We start from the raw sequence: 21764 nt of genomic DNA on the forward strand, positions 1-21764 counted from the left end.
GCAGTGTTTTTGGTGTAATAGGAAAATGTGTGTAGTTAGTAACCAGATGCTTTCTTGGAAGTAAAAGGAAGAAAAATGTTGCCAGGTGCTGTTGTTTGAATACGGCTCCTCCCCACCAAAACTCATGCTGAAATTTGATCCCTAATGTGGCAGCCTTGGGAAGAGGGGCCTACTGGGAGGCGTTTGGGTCCTGGGGGTGGAGTCCTTATGACTAGGTGCACCTGAGTGCGTTGGATTAGTGCCTGAGCTGCTCGAGTCTGGCTTCCTCAATTTCTCTGGTTTCCCTTATGTGATCTTCACACACACCTCTCCCCGACTCCTGCTTTCTATCATGAGTTGAAGCAGCATGAGACCCTCACCAGACAGGCTGCCCAGTCTGGGACTTCCCAGCCACCAGAATGACGAGCCAAATACACCTCTTCATAAATTACTCAGCCTCAGATATTCTGGTGTAGCAACACGGAAGAGACACCAGGCAGCTCTACAGACGTCTAATATAACTGTTCTTCAGGGTCATCACCTTCAGGACCGCGATGACTGGTCGGGCCAGGACCACCGCCCGAGGCAGAGCCCGCTCCAGGGAGCAGGAGGAACAAGAGGCACCTGGGGTACCCAGAGCACCTGAATCAGCTGCAGTGAGCAAGGCCTGTAACTTTCATTGTTTTCTTTATGCAAGAGACTCGTGCCTGTACTGCAAAGAACACAGAGTCGGTTGTTGAGCCAGGTTAGTTTGAGGAATAGTGCTAAGTGAGGACTGATCAAAGTTCCTAAGAAGAGTCAGGCTCTATAGACGGCAGCGTGGGGAGGCGTCATCTGCGCTCTGCTGCCTCCTCTTCACATTCGCACACATGCAAGCAGACTGACTGACTTTCAACCCAAAGTGGATGCAAAGGTTTCTAGATTTCTTGGCTTCAGGCGATGACTTCTCTTTGCAAGAGACCCAAAATAAGCAACTTCATGAATGCACCGGCATCGCCTGAGTTAGAGGGATTTTTCCAGTCCTGCTGAGAACTGGTTGTGCCTGCTCTGTTTTATCTTCTCTTACTGCATATCCACTTTGCATTCACACGACAGGATCCGTAGTGGTGCTGAGAGGTCTCGCCTGCCAACCTCCAGGGAGACCCTATTTGGCGTGGATGCAGCATGACGCCTTCCAGGTCCCCTTACGCTGCTGTGACTGTCAGTCCTCTTTTTGCTAAGCCCTCCAACCTCCCTCTGCCTGGTGCCAATTGTCAGTTTTCAACATCGACCCCTGTGTCACTGAGACAAAGCATCTAATGAGAATGTCAGTGGCTCCCTCTCTGGTCTCCTCACTCATGACCATCTGAACCCGTATCCAGCCCCTCACCTGAGATCCAAGGACACCAGCTTTTTTTTTTTTTTTTTTTTTTTTTTTTTTTTTTTTTTATTAGAGATGGGGTTTCACCACGTTGGCCAGGGTGGTCTTGAACTCTTGACCTCAGGTGATCCGCCCGCCTGAGCCTCCCAAAGTGCTGGGATTTCAGGCATGAGCTGCTGACCTTGGCCTAGGGTACCATCCTTGTTCCTACCTAAAGCAGGTATCTCTACTTAGCCCCGTAGCCAGTCCTCTCTCCAGGGCCCATCTGGTGCAACTTTGTCTCCCAAGTCAGCAGGTGTGTGTTCTCCTAAATCATTCCCATCTGTCTTCAGACTCACTGAGTTCACTCCCATTCATCAAGAAAGCTTCCCTGGACGCTCGCACCCTCCAAACCCATAGGGCAGCTCTCCTCAGACTTGTCCCGTGGCGTGTACTTGGCACAGTTGAGAGCTCTTTTCTCCGGGTCGGCTCCCTTCACTTAGTGTTGAGGCCACCTCCTTCATCACTGGCCACCCCACCTTGCTCTCTTTTGTGGAGTTCCCTGTGCCCCTTTGATCTTGCCCAGACCTAGCTGTTGAGCCTCATCTTTTTCTCTATATTCTTGCTCCCTTGGTGAAGTTATCCAGGGTCAAAAATGCTATCTGGTGTGTGGACAGGTCCCCACATTTTTCTCTTCAGCCAGAACCCCTCCTGTACCACCCAACAGCCCCACGGGTGTCCACGGACACCTCACACTCCCGGTCTGCCCTTCCCAACACGCCACACCCACCTCATCAGAGGGACGTTTATTCTTCTGCTTGCTCAGGCCAAAAGTCTATGGATTCATCCTATCGCCATGACCTCAAGTCCGTCTCAAAAACAACCAGGGATTGTTTCGATTTTTTTTTTTTCTCTTCAAACTATCCAGTATTGGACAATTTCTCACCACTCCTATCCCTGCCTTCCAGCCCAAGCAGCTGACATACTTGCTATTTCCTTATCTCTCACTCGACGTGTTCCCAACACAGAACCCGACAGATCAGTTCATGTTGTTCCTCTGCCTGGCATCCTGTCACAGCTCTCATTTTATCAGTCAGAAGTAATTTCCTTAAAATGACCTCCTTCCCTTCATCTCACTGACTTCTCGCCCTTCCCTTCCTCCGGCCACACGACCGCCTCATTCTTCCTTGAACCTTCCCAGCTGCAGAGCTCTGCTCTCTTTCCCTCCACCTTTGGCTTGGGCGACTTTGCTAATTCACTCGGCACCTCCAAGTCTTGGGTTGAATGTCGCTTTCTCACTGAGGCCCTCCTTTGCCATCAACTAATCAAACCTGCCCCTTCACACCCTGCCTTCCCAGTAGTTCCTGATTCTCCTCAGTTTGTGGTGTTCTTGATTCCTTAGCAATTACCATGCAAAGTGCTATTAACACTGTTGCTTATTACAACTCAGTTTCTGTCACTGGAATATGAGCTTTGCAGAGGAAATTCCTTTGTCTTGTGCCCTGAGAGTACCATTTGGAGGGTGAATAAACACGGGGGGGGGGGCACAGCTCATTATTTCTATTTCCAGGAGCCCATTCAGTGGCAGCAGATACCCCGGCCCCTGCGAGAGGAAGGCCCAGTGGTTAGACCGCGGCAGCCAAGAGGAGAAGAAGTAGCGGCACAGTCTAGAGGTGAAAGGAGGCAAGAAGGACGTGAGGGGCAGGGGATGCTTCCCGAGCGAAGGGCTGCCACAGTGGTAGAAGGCTCTAGACAGAGCCTGAGGACTCCCATGAGGTTTGGTGGGATGGGAAGTGTGTGCAGCGAATTATCTGATAGTGTTTGCTTCACCTTATGTCTTAAAACTTGTGGAAAAGAAATGGCAGCCACTGTTTATTAGCTAGTTGAACATAATTGCTTTTCAAATTTAAGTGACACATTTGTAGATGATAACCCTAAGTTAATGGAATTTAAGAATACTGTCTTGCCTCTTTAAATAGTGACATTAAGAGTTTAAACTGTTGCCGGGCGCGGTGGCTCAAGCCTGTAATCCCAGCACTTTGGGAGGCCGAGGCGGGTGGATCACAAGGTCAAGAGATCAAGACCATCTTGGTCAACAAGGTGAAACCCCGTCTCTACTAAAAATACAAAAAATTAGCTGGGCGTGGTGGCTTGTGCCTGTAATCCCAGCTACTCAGGAGGCTGAGGCAGGAGAATTGCCTGAACCTAGGAGGCGGAGGTTGCGGTGAGCCGAGATCGTGCCATTGCACTCCAGCCTGGGTAACGAGCGAAACTCCGTCTCAAAAAAAAAAAAAAAAAGAGTTTAAACTGTTACCTACATTGCAGGGTGACGGGCCATCCTCATTTATATAAGCACTCATGCACACAAGCTCAGATACTGTCATTTGCTAAGGATTTGGCCAATGTGATTCAACTTCAGTCTGGATTCTCCACTTTATTATAGCAAAGTAGCTTGTGATGAGTCAAAACCTGAAACACTAAAAAATCGTATTATAGATAAATATTAAACTGATCTAAAACCCAGAACCTGTAAAATGAGCTTATTCGTTTGAACACATAAAATTAAAACACACATTTTTAATCAGATCCCATCTGAAAGGTTATTAGATAGTATGTTTAACGTACGTGGACTGGGCACAGTGGCTCACACCAGCACTTTGGGAGGCCCAGGTGGGTGGATCACTTGAGGCTAGAAGTTTGAGACCAGCCTGGCCAACATGGCGAAATCCCATCACTACCAAAAATACAACAATTAGCCAGGCATGGTGGCACGTGCCTGTAATCCCAGCTACTTGGGAGGCTGAGGCAGGAGAATTGCTTGAACCTGGGAGGCAGAAGTTTGAGAGAGCTGAGATGGGGCCACTGCACTCCACCCTGGGTGACAGAGTGAGACTCCATCTCAAAAAAAAAAAAAAAAAGCATGGTTTGCAGCGAGTACCGAAGTGTCAAGCTGGGACACCTGCTTCCTTTTGCTGACATTTTAATAGGGTGAATTTTATTGTTGGATGTGTTAGCAGCTAGTTGGGAGTTTGATAAAATTGTTTCAAATTTCATGTGTAAAATATAGTTTATCAGAAATGGAGATACTCTTAATTTGTCAGATTCTCATAAACGGAAAACAATAGCGTCCGGAAGTAAAATTTTGAGAAAAACCATTGTAACCCAAGGCAAAGACGCCTTGGTCATTCAGGGTTATACGGGAGTTACAGTGACGTGTGCGTAGCCTTCCAGGATGCCTCACTTGTCACTGAAAGGCTGCATTGCGCTGTCATTCAGATTTAACTCTGTAGAATAGCTACCTCGATATGAACTTAGAATGTAAGTTTAAAATAGTGTGATCCTTTCGTAGCTGCTCTTAATAGAAAGGATAGATCAGTTTTGTATCAAAAGCCAGTTTCATAGATGTTTTAAATGATTGGCTTATTTGGCATTTTATGATTTCCCACTAGGGGGCAGTGTAGCGGCAGGGGATAGGCTCAAAGACAGAGTCAAAATCAAGGTTTCTAGAATCTTGTACCAAGAAAAAAATACGCAAAGAAATGGGACAAATGTGTAGCAGGAATGAACGATAGTGCTAAGGCAACCACGGATGGGAACTGAACTCCTTGGGAAAGGTTTCTGGGAAAGGTTACACACATGTGGCAACATATCACTGAAATGTGTTGGAACCTTGAGTGGCATCTTACCTACCTCCAACAAACTTAGGCTGGGTGTTAATACTGTCTTTTTCTATTCTTCCCTTTTTATTGTTTAAACTTCTGGCTTTTACATCTATGCAGGGGCGAAAGAGCCTGGACTTGAAGCTGGATTACAAACCCTATCCTTACAGGAGACGAGGATTGGTGGAGTTTTTCAGGACCTGGTGGTAAACACCAGGAGAGACATGATGCATGTGAAAAACTCAAAAACAGGTTTGCTGGCCTATAGCGCGGTGTTGATGGAGCTGTTGGGGTTGGGGTTCGAGTTTTGGTTTTGAGACAGTGTCCTGCACTGTTGCCTGGGCTGGAATACAGTGGTGCAATCTCGGCTCACTGCAACCTCTGATCTCCCAGGTTCAAGCAATTCCCCTGCCTCAGCCTCCTGAGTAGCTGGGATTATAGGCCCATGCCACCATGTCCAGCTATTTTTTTTTTGAATTTTTAGTGGAGATGGGGTTTCATCATGTTGCCCAGGCTGGTCTCGAACTCCTGACCTCATGATCTGCCCTCCTCGGCCTCCCAAAGCATTGGGATTTACAGGCGTGAGCTCCGCACCCAGCCCTAACTTTGGTCTTTAATATTGTAGTGTCCAAACTGTTTTAGGCCCAGTTGGTCTGTTTCTTTATTATGTCGCTCAATTTTTCAGGTTCAGAGGGTAAAGTGGTGCAGCTAATCGCCAATCACTTCCGAGTGATATCCTATCCTCAGGGTGTTGCATTTAAATACAATGTTGACTACAAACCAGATGTAGAAGCTGGAAATCTCCGTCAAATTTTACTTAATCAACATATAAGGAAATTTGGAGAATGCCATATATTTGATGGAAACTCTTTATTATTACCTCGGCCACTAAGAGAGCGGGTTAAGTAATGTTATTTCATATCTTCCTGTGTTCTTTCTCTTGTTTTTACTTTTTTTTTTTAAATAATAAAACCACCCATTATTTTTGTGCAGTTGTTTGCAGAGATGTGCCAAGCACCTATTGCTCATATGGCTTGTAGCAGAACCTACATGCCGTGTGTGGTTCCTGATATTCAATAATGCCTCTAATTTTAATGCTTAAATGAAATTTAATAGCACAATGTGGCTTCAAATTTAAGTATTTGATACTTAAAAATTAAGTATTCCAAATTTTGGATACTTAATTTAATTCTATTTGTCTCATTCAAAACTTTAACCCCCTTACTCCCTAGCAGAAAAACTTAGAAAACTTATTTTCTTCTAGAAATTTCTATATCAACTGAACAATTAAATTGTTTTCAGGAGCTTGAGTAAAATATTTCAACTTGATTATTTAATTCCCACTCTTCACTCTCGTGAATCGCATTTTGTACACGCATGTACTTTTGTGGCAATGACTGCCCCATCACAATCGTCACTGGATAGCCGAGTGACATGTTGATTTGCTGTGCAACGAAGCTTAAGTTTTTGGAAGAATATCTGGACTTTCTTTTTGTTCTTAGTCTCAGAAAGTGGAATGGGTGAGCACAACCGAAGATAAAAAAATTGTGAAGATTGTGGTTGAGTTTTCCAAAGAACTCAAGCCCACGTCACCAGATTGCCTACGCTTTTACAACATTCTGTTTAGAAAGTATGTTATCATTGGGGTTGAATTTCTTTGCTATTCACTCGGTTGTTTTATTGTGTTAGTGGTGTTGAATGTAGCCATTTGCTTTGAGCATGGTGTGCTTCATAGTCCCATGTATTAAGAGAGTGAAGGGTCTTGGAGATGAGATGATACTTGAGGCTCACCTAGAATGAGCAAGTTCAGTGGATTATCCTCCGTGTTCTCCTGACCTACCCCGGCTCTTTGCCTCATACCTGCCTAGAAAGAGTAATAGTCATCACTAATAGACATGCACCTCCATGCATGTCCCTGTAGCAAATACACTTTTTACTCTGGTCACTACGATGACTAAATATTGAAAGTTAAAATTTGAAAGGCACAGTTTGAGGCCAGATGTGGTGGCTCACACCTATAATCCTGGTACTTCGAAAGGCTGAGGCAGTTGGATCATTTGAGGTCAGGAGTTCAAGATCAGCCTGGCCAACATGGTGAAACCCTGCCTTTACTAAAAATATGAAAATTAGTTGGGTGTGGTGGCATGTGCCTGCAGTCCAGCTACTCAGGAGGCTGAGGCAGGAGAATCACTTGGACCCAGTGGGTAGAGGTTGCAGTGAGCTGAGATTGCACCACTGCACTCCAGCCTGGGTGACAGAGCGAGGCTCTGTCTCAAACAAAAGGCACAGTTTGAGAAAGAGATTAGATTAGTTTTGAGAATGAAGAACGTTTTGGTAACCTTTCTACAATATGTTTATAAGAAGACAGAACAATTGAGGTTAAATGAACCTTACTATCCACCTCATAATGTAACTTTGTAGTTGGGTACTTTACGTTCATTGATATAGTCATTGACAGATTTTTTTCCTCCCTTATGTGTCTTACCAAATGCTTAATAACGTAACCTGTACTTTCAACAAAATCTATTTTTTTTCCATTTCTAGAACTTTCAAGGAGCTAAACTTGAAACAAATTGGTCGCCACTATTATACCAAAAAGATACCACTGACAGAGCATCGTGGGTTTGTATAAAATAGAAAATTTCACATTCTGCAGATAAACATAGGACTTTTTTTGAGAAAGTTATTCATGTCACATTTGAAGTGGTACGCCTTAAAAGTTACGGCCTTTTAAATCGCATCCACTGACCATTTTAAAAGTGTAATATCAACTCAAAGTAAGAAGATTCATTTTGAAAAAAACTTAGCGTGACAAATATAAACCTTAAGGTAATTCAGTTGTTGCATACACATTGTACGAAGCCTAAACGATCATGCAAAATGGGTAATTTATCTCTGAAAGTATCTTCAATCATAGCAACTACATCTATTACCTATTGGTATAGGTATCTATCAAACATAAGTTATGTTACAGATAAATGTAGATATGATACTTTCAGCCTGTGGGTGATAAACAGTTCAACAAAAATATAAATAGTACATCTGATAAATGTTTACCTGAAGGTCCTTCAAAAGACTAAGACCAAGGAATTGAAACTGACCTCTAAGTACCAATTTTTAGACCCAGAGCTTAGGCCTGGAAACCGTTGGCTTTATGTGAAGAGCTTGGACTTAATGCTCTCATGTAATTTATTCTAGTACCAGGTTGGAAATCTGGCGTGGTTATGTTACTTCTATTCTTCAATACGAAAACAGCATTACCCTCTGTGCTGATGTGAACCACAAACTGCTCCGAATAGAAACTGTTTATGATTTCATAAGCAAAATACAGGCAGAGACCGACCCAGAAAACTGCAAAGAGGAAGTAGCTAAGAGATTAATTGGATCAATTGTTCTGACAAAGTAAGTCTATCTTTTAAAAACCTATCCAATCATTTAAACTCCCTCCCCACCCCCCCCCCCCCAAGAGATGGTCCTATAGTTTTCTAGTCACTAAATGTTGAAGTTTGAGCAGAAATGGCAAGAACCACTGGACATGTTTCTCCTCTGGTTATACATCTTGGGAGAAAATAGGTCAATTGTAGACTTCGCTATTTTTTTTTTTTTTTTTTTTTTTTTTTTTTTTTTTTTTGGAGATAGTCTTGCACTGTTGCCCAGGCTGGAGTGCAGTGGTGCGATGTTGGTGCACTGCAATCTCCGCCTCCTGGGTTCAAGCAATTCTACCTCAGCCTCCCAAGCACCTGGGACTGCAGGTGTGCGCTACCACACCCAGCTAATTTTTTTGTATTTTTAATAGAGATGGGGTTTTACTATGTTGGCCTCATGATCTGCCTGTCTCGGCCTCCTAAAGTACTGGGATTATAGGCGTGAGCCACCGCGCCTGGCTGACTTCACGATTCTTATAATCCCTAATGCCAGTTCCTTTGTTCTGAACCCTGCCTTGCACGTAACATGAACCTGTTTCTAGATTTCTTTCCTTTTCCTCTTTGTTGTGGGCATTTAGCTAGTTTAAAAATGAGTGCTGAGTTATAATCCATCAGCAATTTTTCACTTGAAGGAAATTTTTGAATCTTTCTACAGCAGAAATCTTAAATTGATAAGATAATGGATTGAAAGAATCGGTTCCTTAGCCGACACAATCTTACACGGACACAATTGGGGGACTCACACTTCTCAATTTTAAAACTTAGTAGGAAGCTCTAGTAATCAAGGTAGTGTGAGGTTGGCCTAAAGATAGATGGAGGCCAATGAAATAAGTCCAGAAGTTTAACTTCCACTTAGTCAATTGCCTTCTGACAAGTGCCTCAAGGTAGTTCAATAGAGGAAAGGGTAGTCTTTTCAATAATGTTGCGGGGACAACTGACTATCCACCTCCCTCTTCCTCATATAATTCACACAATTCCAGTTTAACTCAACCAACTCAATAGACCTAGATGTAAGAACTAAAAGAATAACATTCTTAGAAAATATAGCCCCCCCACCCACCCACGCAGTGGCTCACACCTGTAATCTCAGCACTTTGGGAGGCTAAGGTGGACCTATCACCTGAGGTTGGGAGTTTGAGACCAGCCTCACCAACACGGAGAAACCCCATTTCCACTAAAAATAGAAAAATTAGCTGGGCATGGTGGCGCATGTCTGTAATCCCAGCTACTCGGGAGGCTGAGGCAGGAGAATCGCTTGAACCAGGGAGGCAGAGCTTGTGGTGAGCCGAGATCATGCCATTGCACTCCAGCCTGGGCAACAAGAGCAAAACTCCATCTCAAAAAAAAAAAGGAAAAAAAATAGAGGACTCAATCTTTTAGACTTTGAGCTAGGCAAAACCTTAGATAAGCCACTCGAAGCCGAAATAATGACAAAAGAAACATATACGTTGGGCTTCACCAACTTAAACTTTTGTTCAAAGTACACTATCAAAGTTGTGAAAACACAACTGGAAAAAGGGAAAATGTTTGCAAATTGCATAAATAACGGGTATCTAGAATATACAAACAACACTTGAGAGACAACATAATTTTTAAAATGGATAAAAGATCAATTAGATACTTCTCCAGATATATTTCTTTAAACAGAGTATACAAATGGCCAATAGATGCATGAAAACATTCAACATCAGTAACCATCATGGAAATGCAAGTGAAAACCACAGTGAGATATCATTTCACACCCACTAGGATGGTTAAAATTAGACAGATACTGACAAGTGTTGGCAAGGATGTAGAAAGATCAGAAGCAACCCTCCTATGCTGCTTGTAGAAATGTTAAATGGTGTGGCTTCTGTGGAAAACAGTCTGGCATTTTCTTAAAATGCCAAAGATATGTATTACTGAAGTGGTGGCATTTGGGGAAATACACAAGGTTCGTTGTCCCACAGTAAGGAAAACAGATGCAGACCTATGAGGTATGGGTTTAGGAGCAGAAAGTTGAGTAGGTGAAAGAGAAAAGCTCCCCCTTAAAGGGGGAGGGGTGTTCTGAATGGATCTTCCTCTTTGCAGAGGGATGAGGTTGGTTTTATGGAGGGGCTTGAGGAGGTGGTGTCTGATTTGCATAGGGCCCAAAGGGTTGATTGGACCAGGTGTGCCATTTACGTAGCTTGTGAAGAGGCTGGTCATCCCACCCTAATCTTTTATGCAGATGTGGTTTCCACCTGGCTGGCACCGTAACACCTGCATACATGGCCACAAACAGAAGGGAAGAGGAAACTTACATGTTAGATATACCTGGCTTCTGGCATAGCTGCTGGCATTCAACTATACCAGCTTCCAGCTTGTCTGATTGCAGCTTGATTTTTCAGGCTACTTTTTGTTAGAAAAGATTATTTGGGGGCTGTTTTTTTATTAAGAGAAAATTCCACTGAGAACCTTTATTAGCCACCTAAATAATTCCTTTTTAACTCCTATATATGTGACCCAGAAATTTTACTCCTACTTAAACAAGCAAGAGAAATAACAGTCACTAAAATGTCACATAAATATTTGTAACCTTATTCATGGTAACCAAAAGTACATAAAACTATAATGTCTAGCTGGTGACTAGATAAACAAAAGGTGGGATATCCTACAATAGAATATTAAAATGGATAAGAATTAAGTGCCAAGACATACTACAGTATGGATGGATCTTAAACACAGTGCTAAGTGAAAGAAGCCAGTTGGGAAAGAACAGACGTTCTATGACTCAGTTTACGTGAAATGAATGAGCAAATGTGTTGGGACAGGAAGTAGACCAGTGGTTGCCTGAAGGCTGGTGGATTAGGCTAAAATGGGAAGTGACCACTTATGGTTGTTTCTTTGATTGTCTCGTTGATTACACGTCTCTGTGGCTATAGTAAAAACCAGGTGGGCCGGGCGTGGTGGCTCAAGCCTGTAATCCCAGCACTTTGGGAGGCCGAGGCGGGTGGATCACGAGGTCAAGAGATCGAGACCATCCTGGTCAACATGGTGAAACCCCGTCTCTACTAAAAATACAAAAAATTAGCTGGGCATGGTGGCTCGTGCCTGTAATCCCAGCTACTTAGGAGGCTGAGGCAGGAGAATTGCCTGAACCCAGGAGGCGGAGGTTGCGGTGAGCCGAGATTGCGCCATTGCACTCCAGCCTGGGTAACAAGAGTGAAACTCCGCCTCAAAAAAAAAAAAAAAAAAAAACAAAAAAACCAGGTGATCGTATGCTCAGATGGGCGAGTTGTGTAGTATGTGAATTACATCTTTTTTTGTTTTTTTTGAGACAGTCTCGCTCCGTCACCAGGCGCCAGGCTGCAGTGTGGTGGTACGACCTCGGCTCACTGCAACCTCCGCCTCCTGAGTTCAAGCAATTCTGCCTCAGCCTCCTGAGTAGCTGGGACTACAGGTGTGCGCCACCAAGCCCAGCCATTTTTTTTGTCTTTTAGTAGAGATGGGGTTTTACCATGTTGGCCAGGATGGTCTCGATCTCTTGACCTCGTGATCTGCCCGCCTTGGCCTTCCAAAGTGCTGAGATCACAGGTGTGAGCCACCGCGCCCAGCCGTGAATTACATTTTAGTAAATCTAATATATCCTGCAATTCCTTGCAAGACTAAAAATGTCTTACTTTCTGTGTTGATGGTTCCATGCAATGAAAAAGTCAGATATAATACCATATTGTAATTTCACAGATACAACAACAGGACCTACAGAGTAGATGGTATTGACTGGGGTCAGTCTCCTCTAGACACATTTAACAAATCAGACGGCACCAAAATCACCTATATAGACTACTACAAGCAGGTATGAAACTATTTCTTTAAATATATTTAAATTGTAAACCTCATGTGTTTAAGTTTGTCTTATTTAGATACTTGAACACATTTGTCATGTAAACATATTTTCCTTTGAGGGGATTAATTATAGCTTGACTTCTCTATTATCCACACATCTAAGTGCCTTGTATATAGGATAATGTCACATAACTAGAATGGCTTCAGTGTGACCCCTTCCTTCTTTCAGTCTTAACAGTGGCTACTATCATAGTCCTTTTTTTTTTTTTTTTTTTTTTTTTTTTGGTGGAGTCTCACTCTGTAGCCCAGGCTGGAGTGCACTGGTATGATCTTGGCTCGCTGCAACCTCTGCTTTCCAGGTCCTGGTTCAAGCAATTCTCCTGCCTCAGCCTCCCGAGTAGCTGGCATTACCGGCACGTACCAACATGCCCAGCTAACTTTTATATTTTTATTAGCGATGGGGTTTCATCATGTTGGCTAGGCTGGTCTTGAACTCCTGACCTCATGATCCGCCCACCTTAGCTTCCCAAAGTGCTGGGGTTACAGGCATGAGCCACCGTGTCCAGCCAGGAGATGCTTGAATTATGAAGTTGCCCTTATTCATGTACCACACTTAGAGCTTGTTCATTCAAACCCAAAAGCATTTAGTGAAAGCCTATACTGTATCCTAGGTATACAGCCATCTGATCTCAAAGACCATACATCCTCATGGTAGGCAGAGGTGGCAAACAAGATGATTCTGATAGTCCCAAGGGACAGGCAGGTGATTAAAATTGGGAGTATCACGGAGGGTATCTGGTGGCTACTTGGGGTGGTTGTGGAAAGCCTCTTTGAGAAGCTGACTTGTAAATGTCAGAAGTGAGCATCTGTAGATCAGGGAGAAAGAGGATAATGAGCAGAGGCACGGAGTATGGACTGAAATACAGGTTGCAAGAGTCAATTCACTATATGTTGGGATCACGGAACAGTGAGGTTAGTAATTTGAGAGAATTCGGCTTTGGAAGGAAAACTGCTTTCTTGGCATGTATTGGTGAGTAGGAGTGTTGGATGTAAATGAAGATAAGAAAGTGATTTCAGCAAATTTAGTTGAATAAAATAGATGGGCTGAAATAGCTGACAAAATTAGAAGCAGTCTTGGCTTGCCCTAGTGGGAATTTAATAAGTGACAGCTTACATTTAGTGTCATGAGGTCAGGGTTAAAAAATGGCAGAATTCATAGATGAGTCATTAGAGGAGAAATTCAATCCTGGCTTTCTTTTTATTTATTTTTATTATTTTTTTTGTAGGAAAGTTTGTATTGTTTTAATTTTACGTACAGAAAACTCAACAGTGTACATTTAACCCGATTTCGTGGCCAGTGCTTCAGTCTTTGCCTTTTTGAGCTTGGTAATGTAAGCCACAGACTTGGGACCCAGGACACTGCCTGTCCAGTGACGGCGGATCTCATCATATCTGTCATTGTAGTTGGTTCGGATAGCTTCCACCAGCTTAGCCAAAGCACCTTTGTCTTCTGAGTTACCCTGTGTGAGGGCGACAGTGGTACAGGTCTTCTATGGACTAGACGTCCCAGTCTTGCCTTCCCCTTGATAATGCAGGAAGGGACCCCCATTTTACGACGCAGCTGAGGCAGGCAAGAAGACAGCCAGCTCGATGGGATCCATGTGATGTGCAGTCACCGCCAGCTGAGCTTTCTTGTTCTCGACCAAGGTGGTGACGGTGTTAACTCCTGCTCGAAGGACAGGTGGTCTCTTAATGGGGACATCTCCTTTGCCAGCCTCTTTCTTCGCTCGGGCCAACACCCTTCTGCTTCTTCCCTTTCTTCCTCTCTGGTCTATACTTGTGGGCCAGCTTAAGCAGCTGAGTAGCTGTTTGGTGGTCCAGGGCCTGGGTGAACTGGTTAATTGCAGGGGGCACTTTCAGCCGCTTATAGAGCATGGCTCTCTGCCGCTGCAACCTGATACAGCAGGGCCATTTCACAAAGCGGGGAGGTCTCTTGTGGGCTGGGTGTCCTGTCCAATGCCAAAATTCTTAGGCCTTCTCTCAAACAGGTGATTCCCCACTTTCTTAGCCTCCTGCTTCTTCATGACGGCAGAGGCCGGAGCCACCTTCTTTGCCTTCAGCATCTGTGAAGCCATCAATTGGCTGAGATGGTCTCCATGTCCCCTGCACCAGGCTCAGTCCTTCTACGATGTGGCCCCAGTTAATCCTTCCATTATCGTGTGTCAGAAAATCTTTTCCTGTTATCACATAAGCCCTACATACATGCTCCTTGCATCCTCTACCTTTCTCTGTAGCATTACGCAACTGCAATGACTCAATCCTGGCTTACAATGTCTATTGTATCCAAACAATAGACATTAACTTTTTTTTTTTTTTTTTTTTTTTTGAGACAGAGTCTCGCTTTGTCACCAGGTGCCAGGCTGGAGTGCAGTGGCGCAATCTCAGCTCACTGCAACCTCCGCCTCCCGGGTTCAAGCAATTTTCTTGCCTCAGCCTCCTGGGTAGCTGGGACTACAGGCGCATGCCACCATGCCCACCTAATTTTTTTGTATTTTTAGTAGAAATGGGGTTTCACCATGCTGGCCGGGACGGTCTTGATCTCTTGACCTCGTGATCTGCCCACCTCGGACTCCCAAAGTGCTGGGATTACAGGAGTGAGCCACCGTGCCTGGCCCAGACATAACTTTTTGAGACAGGCTCTCGCTCTGTTGCTAGGCTGGAGTGCAGTGGTGTGAACATGGCTCACTGCACCCTCTACCTCCTGGACTGAAGCGATCTTCCTTGCAAGCCACTGTGTTCAGCCAGAAACAACATTTTAGGTATAGAAGTTGATGTGGTAAGGGATCTTGTTAGGGTACCACATGAAAGCTGTAAGAAATGAGAAGTATGTCTTCCAGATCTCCCTATGGGAAGAGCAGTGTATCGAAGAGCTTTGATAAACTGGGTGGTAGGAGTGGTAACAGGTCCTGAAATGGTGTCATGATTCTTCGACACACATATGTACCCACATTAGTGCCTACCGTAACAAGGCTCTAGGACAGGTGTATGGGTGAGTCCAAGCGGCCTTTTAAATAACCCCAGACCAGTTTAAGGATGTAATACATAACCTGTAGCAATATTGTAAGAATTGAAAGGAGTAGCCCAGATCAAGAACAGAGCTATAAACACTGGATTTTAAGTTGTTTTTTTTTTTGAGGTGACAACTCCTTTCAAGTTCCCAGATACTTTAAAAGACCAATGATGCCAGAACTCACGTGATGAAGTTATCATTAGCCAGGGCCTTGTTCATGAGTAACATAAAAGGACCTGTGAAGAATTACTTTTCCTTGGAGAGGAAAGGGACTTTAAGAATTGCAGTATCGGCCGGGCGCGGTGGCTCATGCCTGTAATCCCAGCACTTTGGGAGGCCGAGGCGGGTGGATCACGAGGTCGAGAGATCGAGACCATCCTGGTCAACATGGTGAAACCCCGTCTCTACTAAAAATACAAAAAATTAGCTGGGCATGGTGGCACGTGCCTGTAATCCCAGCTACTCAGGAGGCTGAGGCAGGAGAATTGCCTGAACCCAGGAGGCGGAGGTTGCGGTGAGCCGAGATCGGGCCATTGCACTCCAGCCTGGGGAACAAGAGCGAAACTCCGTCTCAAAAAAATTGCAGTATCAGTGGCTGGGCATGGTGGCTCATGGCCTATAATCCCAGCACTTTGGGAGGCTGAGGCAGGCGGATCACGAGGCCAAAAGATCGAGACCATCCTGGTCAACGTGGTGAAATCCCATCTGTGCTTAAAAAAAAAAAAAAAAAAAAATTAGCTGGGCATGGTGGCATGCGCCTGTAGTCCCAGCTGCTTGGGAGGCTGAGGCAGGAGGATCGCTTGAACCTGGGAGGCAGAGGTTGTGGTGAGCCAAGATCACACGATTGCACTCCAGCCTGGGCAACAAGAGCAAAACTCCGTCTCAAAAAAAAAAAAAAAAAAAAAAAAAAAAAAAAAAAAAATTGCTGCCGCATCAGTATAGAAACTTCTTTGTCTTTGTAAATGTCTTTTTCTACTAGAAACAGGGACGAAGAGCTTAGGGAGAGACCATGCAGGAAGAGCATTATGAACAGATCTGTAATTATCCATTTCATTAGGTTGGGTGACAAGGCGTGGGGGTGGTCCTCTTGACAGTTTTCAGTATGCTTTGGGAGTCTTAAAGGCAAGACTGTAGTGAGAACTATAGGTACTGCTTCACCCATGCTCATGTACAATGTTAGAGCAGCTTGACCACTCCAGGGTCCTGTTTCGTGGGAGTCCTGTCTTTGCCAAATATGTTCACAAGAGAAAAAGATCCCTGGCCTATCGAAGGTGAGAGAATTTTGAGAGTGTTCACAGTACAGTATTCAACTTGCGGAAACATCGCCAGCACGCCTCTGGCCCTTCATTCATAGTCCCACCTATGCACTTTTGAACCTCTGTATGTGGTGTTTCTAATGTTTCGCTGATGGTCATGCCGGTCTCTTGTTGTTGAGCAGCAACATAAAGAAATCATCACTGTGATGACTCAGCCACTTCTGGTCAGCCAGGGCAGATGGAAAAAGGGCCAAACGGATACACAGCGTCGGCGTATCCTGCTGATTCCTCAGCTGTGCTACATGACAGGTATTGGCAACTCACCGCCCCTCTTTAAAGTCAGGTATAATTATGACTTCGTGCAGGCTTTTCGGGGAATTCAAAGTGTGTCTCTTTGGTGGTAGTTCTTCCCACGATTGTAATTCAGTCCTCACTCAAATTCATGCTTGTTCAGCTGTGTCTTTTGGATTTTTTTTTTAAAGGTCTAACAGATGAAATACGTAAGGATTATACCAGTATGAAAGACTTGGCTGTAAAAACAAAATTGAGCCCAGAAAGAAGGCATGATGCATTAAAAGAATTCATGAAAAGCATGAAAGAGTAAGTGCTGCTTTTCTGGCTGTTTGTGGGTGCACGTGCATAGTGTCGCGACGAAGCGGGTGCTTGTGTACACCCTGGCATCTCAGATTCTTCTGTTAGCAAATGACAATTGGGACGAATTCTGTTGTCGGGGGACAATTCTAGTTTTTCTGTCATTGCAAGTTTAGGAGGTCAGATGGGGAAGAATGAAATCGAACGGCTCTAAGGACCTTTATGCCTGTGAGAGCAAAAACAAGATTTCAGAGCGTCAGGGAAGGCATGGCTGTGTCTCAACACTGCAGACAAGCGATCATGAACCTTGGAATGGAAAGAAATTGCCTTGCACCAGTGGCTAACTGCTATTTTGTGTCTTGCTTGGTTTAATCATTTGGCAATATTTTCATTTGCAGGGAAAAAGCGCAAGCATTACTTCGACTCTGGGATTTCAAATTTGATAGCAACCTTTTGTCCCTCCAGGGAAGAGTTTTGAGCAATGCAAACATCTTTCAAGGCAGAAGAATGGTAAGACAATTTCAAAGTCATCATGTCACGGTAGGGTCAAATGAAGAGTATTGCAGAAAGGAACTGCGACTCAATGATGGTGACTGATGTTCTGTTTTCAGACTGCTCATTCTTTCTGAATTGAGAGAATAAACACTAAGAATGCATGTAAGGTGCTTGGTACATACTAAGCTCTGTATTATGTCTATTTAGTTAATATTCTGGATATTTGCTCATGGCATTTGTATGATCCATTGTTCGATATATCCTTAAGAGTCAAGTACCTAGAATCAAAGTAATTCAATAACCTACGTTAAAAAAAGAACACTTTATTTAAATGTTGTTATCTTTAGTTTTTGTGGGTACATAATGGGTATATATATTTATGGGTTACATGTGGCATTTTGATACAGGCGTGCAATGCATAATCACATCAGGGTAAGTGGGGTATCTATCCCCTCAAGCATTTGCCTTTCGTGTTACAAACAATCCGATGATATTCTTTTAGCTTTTTTAAAATGCAAAATTAAATTATTTTTGACTTACCCTCTTGTGCTAGCAGAGACTATTCTTACTCATTTCTTCTATTTTTTTATACCCATTAACTATCCCCACATCCCCCTCCAACCTCCCACTACCCTTCCGAGACTCTCTAACCATCCTACTCTATCTCCATGAGTTCAGTTTTTTTTAAAGTTTTTAGATCCCACAAATAAGTGAGAACATGCAGAATTCATTTTTCTGTGCCTGGCTAATTTCATTTAACACAATGACCTCCAGTTCAAGCCTTGTTGCAAATGACAGAGTCTCATTGGTTTTTATGGCTGAATAGTACTCCACTGGGTATATGTATCACATTTTCTTTATCTCTTGGACATTAAGGTTACTTCCAAGTCTTGGTTATTGTAAACAGTGATGCAATAAACACGGAAGTACAGGTATCTCAAATATCCTAATTTCCTTTATTTTGGATCTGTGCCTAGGAGTGGGATTGCTGGATCCTATGTTAGCTCTCTATTTTTTTTTTTTTTTGAGACAGAGTTTTACTCTTATTGCCGAGGCTGGAGTGCAATGGCATGATCTTGGCTCACTGCAACCTCCGCCTCCTGGGTTCAAGCGATTCTCCTGTCTCAGCCTCCTGAGTAGCTGGGATTACAGATGCGTGTCACCGTGTCTGGCTAATTTTTATATTTTTTTTTAGTAGAGATGAGGTTTCATCATATTGGTCAGGCTGATCTCGAACTCCTGACCCCAGGTGATCCACCTGCCTCCGCCTCCCAAAGTGTAAGCCACCATGCCCAGCCCATGTTAGCTCCATTTTTAGTGTTTTGAGGAACCTCCAAACTGTTCTCCATAGTGGTTATAGTAATTGACATTTCCACCAGAGGTGTACAAGGGCTCCCATTTCTCCACATCTTACCAACATTTGTTGTTGCCTGTCTTGGTATTGCCATTTTAACTGGGGTGAGATGATAGCTCATTGTAGTTTTGATTTGCATTTCTCTGATCGTTGATATAAACGCTTTTTCATATGCCTGTTTGCTATTTGTATGTCTTCAGATATGTCTATTCAAACCTTTTGTCTATTTTTTTTGAGACAGAGTGTCGCTCTTGTTACCCAGGCTGGAGTGCAGTGGCGCGATCTCAGCTCACCGCAGCCTCCGCCTCCCGGGTTCAAGCAGTTCTCCTGCCTCAGCCTCCTGAGTAGCTGGGACTATAGGCACACGCCACCACGCCCAGCTAATTTTTGTATTTTTTAGTAGAGATGGGATTTCGCCATGTTGGCCAGGATGGTCTTGATCTCTTGACCTCGTGATCTGCCCACTTTGGCCTCCCAAAGTGCTGGGATTACAGGTGTGAGCCACCGTGCCTGACCTGTCTATTCTTAACTGGATTATTTTTTCCCCTGTAAAGTTGTTTGCTTTCCTTAGATTTTGGTTATTAATCCCGTCAGTTAGCTTGGAAATATTTTCTCCCATTCTGTGAGTTGTCTCTTTACTTTGTTTCCTTTGCTACATTTCCTTTGGTTTTTTAACTTGATGTGATCCCACATATCCATTTTTGCTTCGGTTTCCTGTGCTTTCATGGTATCGCTCGAGAAATCTTTGCTCATTCTAATGTCCTGGAGAGTTCCCCCGGTGTTTTCTTGCAGTAGTTTCATAGTTTGAGGTCTTGGATTTATGTCTTCAAGCCATTTTAATTTTTTAAAATACATGAGAGATACAGATCTAATTTCATTCTTGTGCATATGGATATCGAGTTTTCCCAGCAGCATTTATCAAAGAGACTGTTCTTTCCCCAGTGTATGTTCTCGGCTCCTTTGTCAAAAATGGATTCACAGTAGATGTATAGATTTCATTTCAATTTCTATTTCCGATCCACTGATCAATATGTCTGTTTTTATGCCAGTACTGTCGTGTTAGTTACTATAGCTATGTAGTATAATTTGAAGTCAGGTAATGGGATTTTTTCCAGTTTTGTTCTTTTTGCTTAGGATAGCTTTGGCGATCCTGGGTCTTTTGGTTTTAAAATAAGTTTTAGGATTTTTTTTTTCTGTTTCTGGTGTTTTTTTTTTTTTTTTTTTTTTCTGTTTTCGGAATGCCATTAGTATTTCGATAGGGATTGCTTTGGATAGTATGGACATTTTAATGATATTGATTCTTCTAATTCGTAAACATGGAATATCTTCATTTTTGTGTGTGGCCCCTTCAATTTCTTGCGTCAGTGTTTTATAGTTTTGATTGTATAGATCTTCCATTAATTTGGTTAGATTAATTCGCAGGTATTTTATTTGTATCGTAAGTGGGATTCTTTTTCAGATTATTCACTGTGAGAATAGAAGTGTTACTGGCCGGGCGGCTGGCTCACACCTGTAATCCCAGCACTTTGGGAGGCCGAGGTAGGTGGATCACGAGGTCAAGAGATCGAGACCATCCTGGCGAACATGGTGAAACCCTGTCTCTACTAAAAGTACAAAAAATTAGCCAGGCATGGTGGTGCGTGCCTGTTGTCCCAGCTACTCGGGAGGCTGAGGCAGGAGAATTGCTTGAAACCGGAAAATAGCAGTTGCAGTGAGCTGGGATCACACCACTGCATTCCAGCCTGGTGACAGAGCAAGACTCTTGTCTCCAAAAAAAAAAGATGCAACTGATTTTTTGTATGTTGATTTTTGTATCCTGCAACTTTACTAAATGTATCAGTTCTATGGTTTTTTTTTCTTTTTCTTTTCTTTCTTTTTTTTTTTTTTTTTTTTTTTTGAGACGGAGTTTCGCTCTTGTTATCCAGGCTGGAGTGCAATGGCGTGATCTCGGCTCACCGCAACCTCCGCCTCCTGGGTTCAGGCAATTCTCCTGCCTCAGCCTCCTGAGTAGCTGGGATTACAGGCACACACCAACATGCCCAGCTAATTTTTTGTATTTTTAGTGGAGATGGGGTTTCACCATGTTGACCAGGATGGTCTCGATCTCTTGACCTTGTGATCCACCCGCCTTGGCCTCCCAAAGTGCTGGGATTACAGGCGTGAGCCACCGCGCCCGACCTTCTTTTCTTTTTGTTTTGTTTTGTTTTGTTTTTTTGGAGTCTTAAGATTTTTCCAAATATAAGATATCTTGGCAATTTGGATTACCTTGATCTTTTGTCTGATGGCTCTAGCTAGACTTCGGTACTATGCTGAATAACAATGGTGACGGGGGGCATCCTTGTGTTCCAGATCTCGGAGAAAAGGTTTTCAGTGTTTTCTCCTTCAGTATGATACTAGCTGTGGGTCTGTTGTATACGGCTTTCATTATGTTGAAATATGTTCATCCTATACCCAGTTTTTGAGGGTTTTTAATCATGAAGGGATATTGAATTTTAATAAATGCTGCTTAGCATCAGTTGAAATGATCATATGAGTTTGTCCCTCATTCTGTTGATGTATCACGTTGATTTGCCTGCATAGAACCATCCTGGAATCCCTGGGATAAATCCCACTTGGTCATGATGAACTGCTTTAGTGTGTTAGTAAATTTGGTTTGCTTGTATTTTGTTGAAGACTTTTTGTATCCGTGTTCATGGGAGATACTGGCCTGTAGTTTGCTTTTTTTTTTTTTAATGTGTCTTTGGTTTTAGTATCAGGGCAATACTTCATGAAATGACTTGGAAGTGTTC

At 43.4% G+C, this 21764-nt stretch overlaps 1 protein-coding gene across 1 annotated transcript in view; it reads left to right on the plus strand.

Annotated features, from left to right (window-relative positions):
- Positions 1 to 533: 533 nt before the first annotated feature.
- PIWIL3 (piwi like RNA-mediated gene silencing 3) overlaps positions 534 to 21764 on the plus strand; it is a 44100-nt gene continuing 22869 nt past the window's right edge. The window contains exons 1-11 of the mRNA XM_010349261.3: positions 534 to 644; positions 2892 to 2991; positions 5098 to 5229; positions 5663 to 5877; positions 6486 to 6607; positions 7522 to 7599; positions 8176 to 8379; positions 12108 to 12219; positions 16718 to 16844; positions 17018 to 17135; positions 17525 to 17636. Coding sequence (XP_010347563.1) covers positions 534 to 644; positions 2892 to 2991; positions 5098 to 5229; positions 5663 to 5877; positions 6486 to 6607; positions 7522 to 7599; positions 8176 to 8379; positions 12108 to 12219; positions 16718 to 16844; positions 17018 to 17135; positions 17525 to 17636 — 1431 coding nt within the window. The remainder of the gene's footprint in view (positions 645 to 2891; positions 2992 to 5097; positions 5230 to 5662; positions 5878 to 6485; positions 6608 to 7521; positions 7600 to 8175; positions 8380 to 12107; positions 12220 to 16717; positions 16845 to 17017; positions 17136 to 17524; positions 17637 to 21764) is intronic.

This window comes from Saimiri boliviensis, chromosome 21 (genome assembly GCF_048565385.1).
Source record: "Saimiri boliviensis isolate mSaiBol1 chromosome 21, mSaiBol1.pri, whole genome shotgun sequence".
NCBI classification, from domain to species: domain Eukaryota; kingdom Metazoa; phylum Chordata; class Mammalia; order Primates; family Cebidae; genus Saimiri; species Saimiri boliviensis.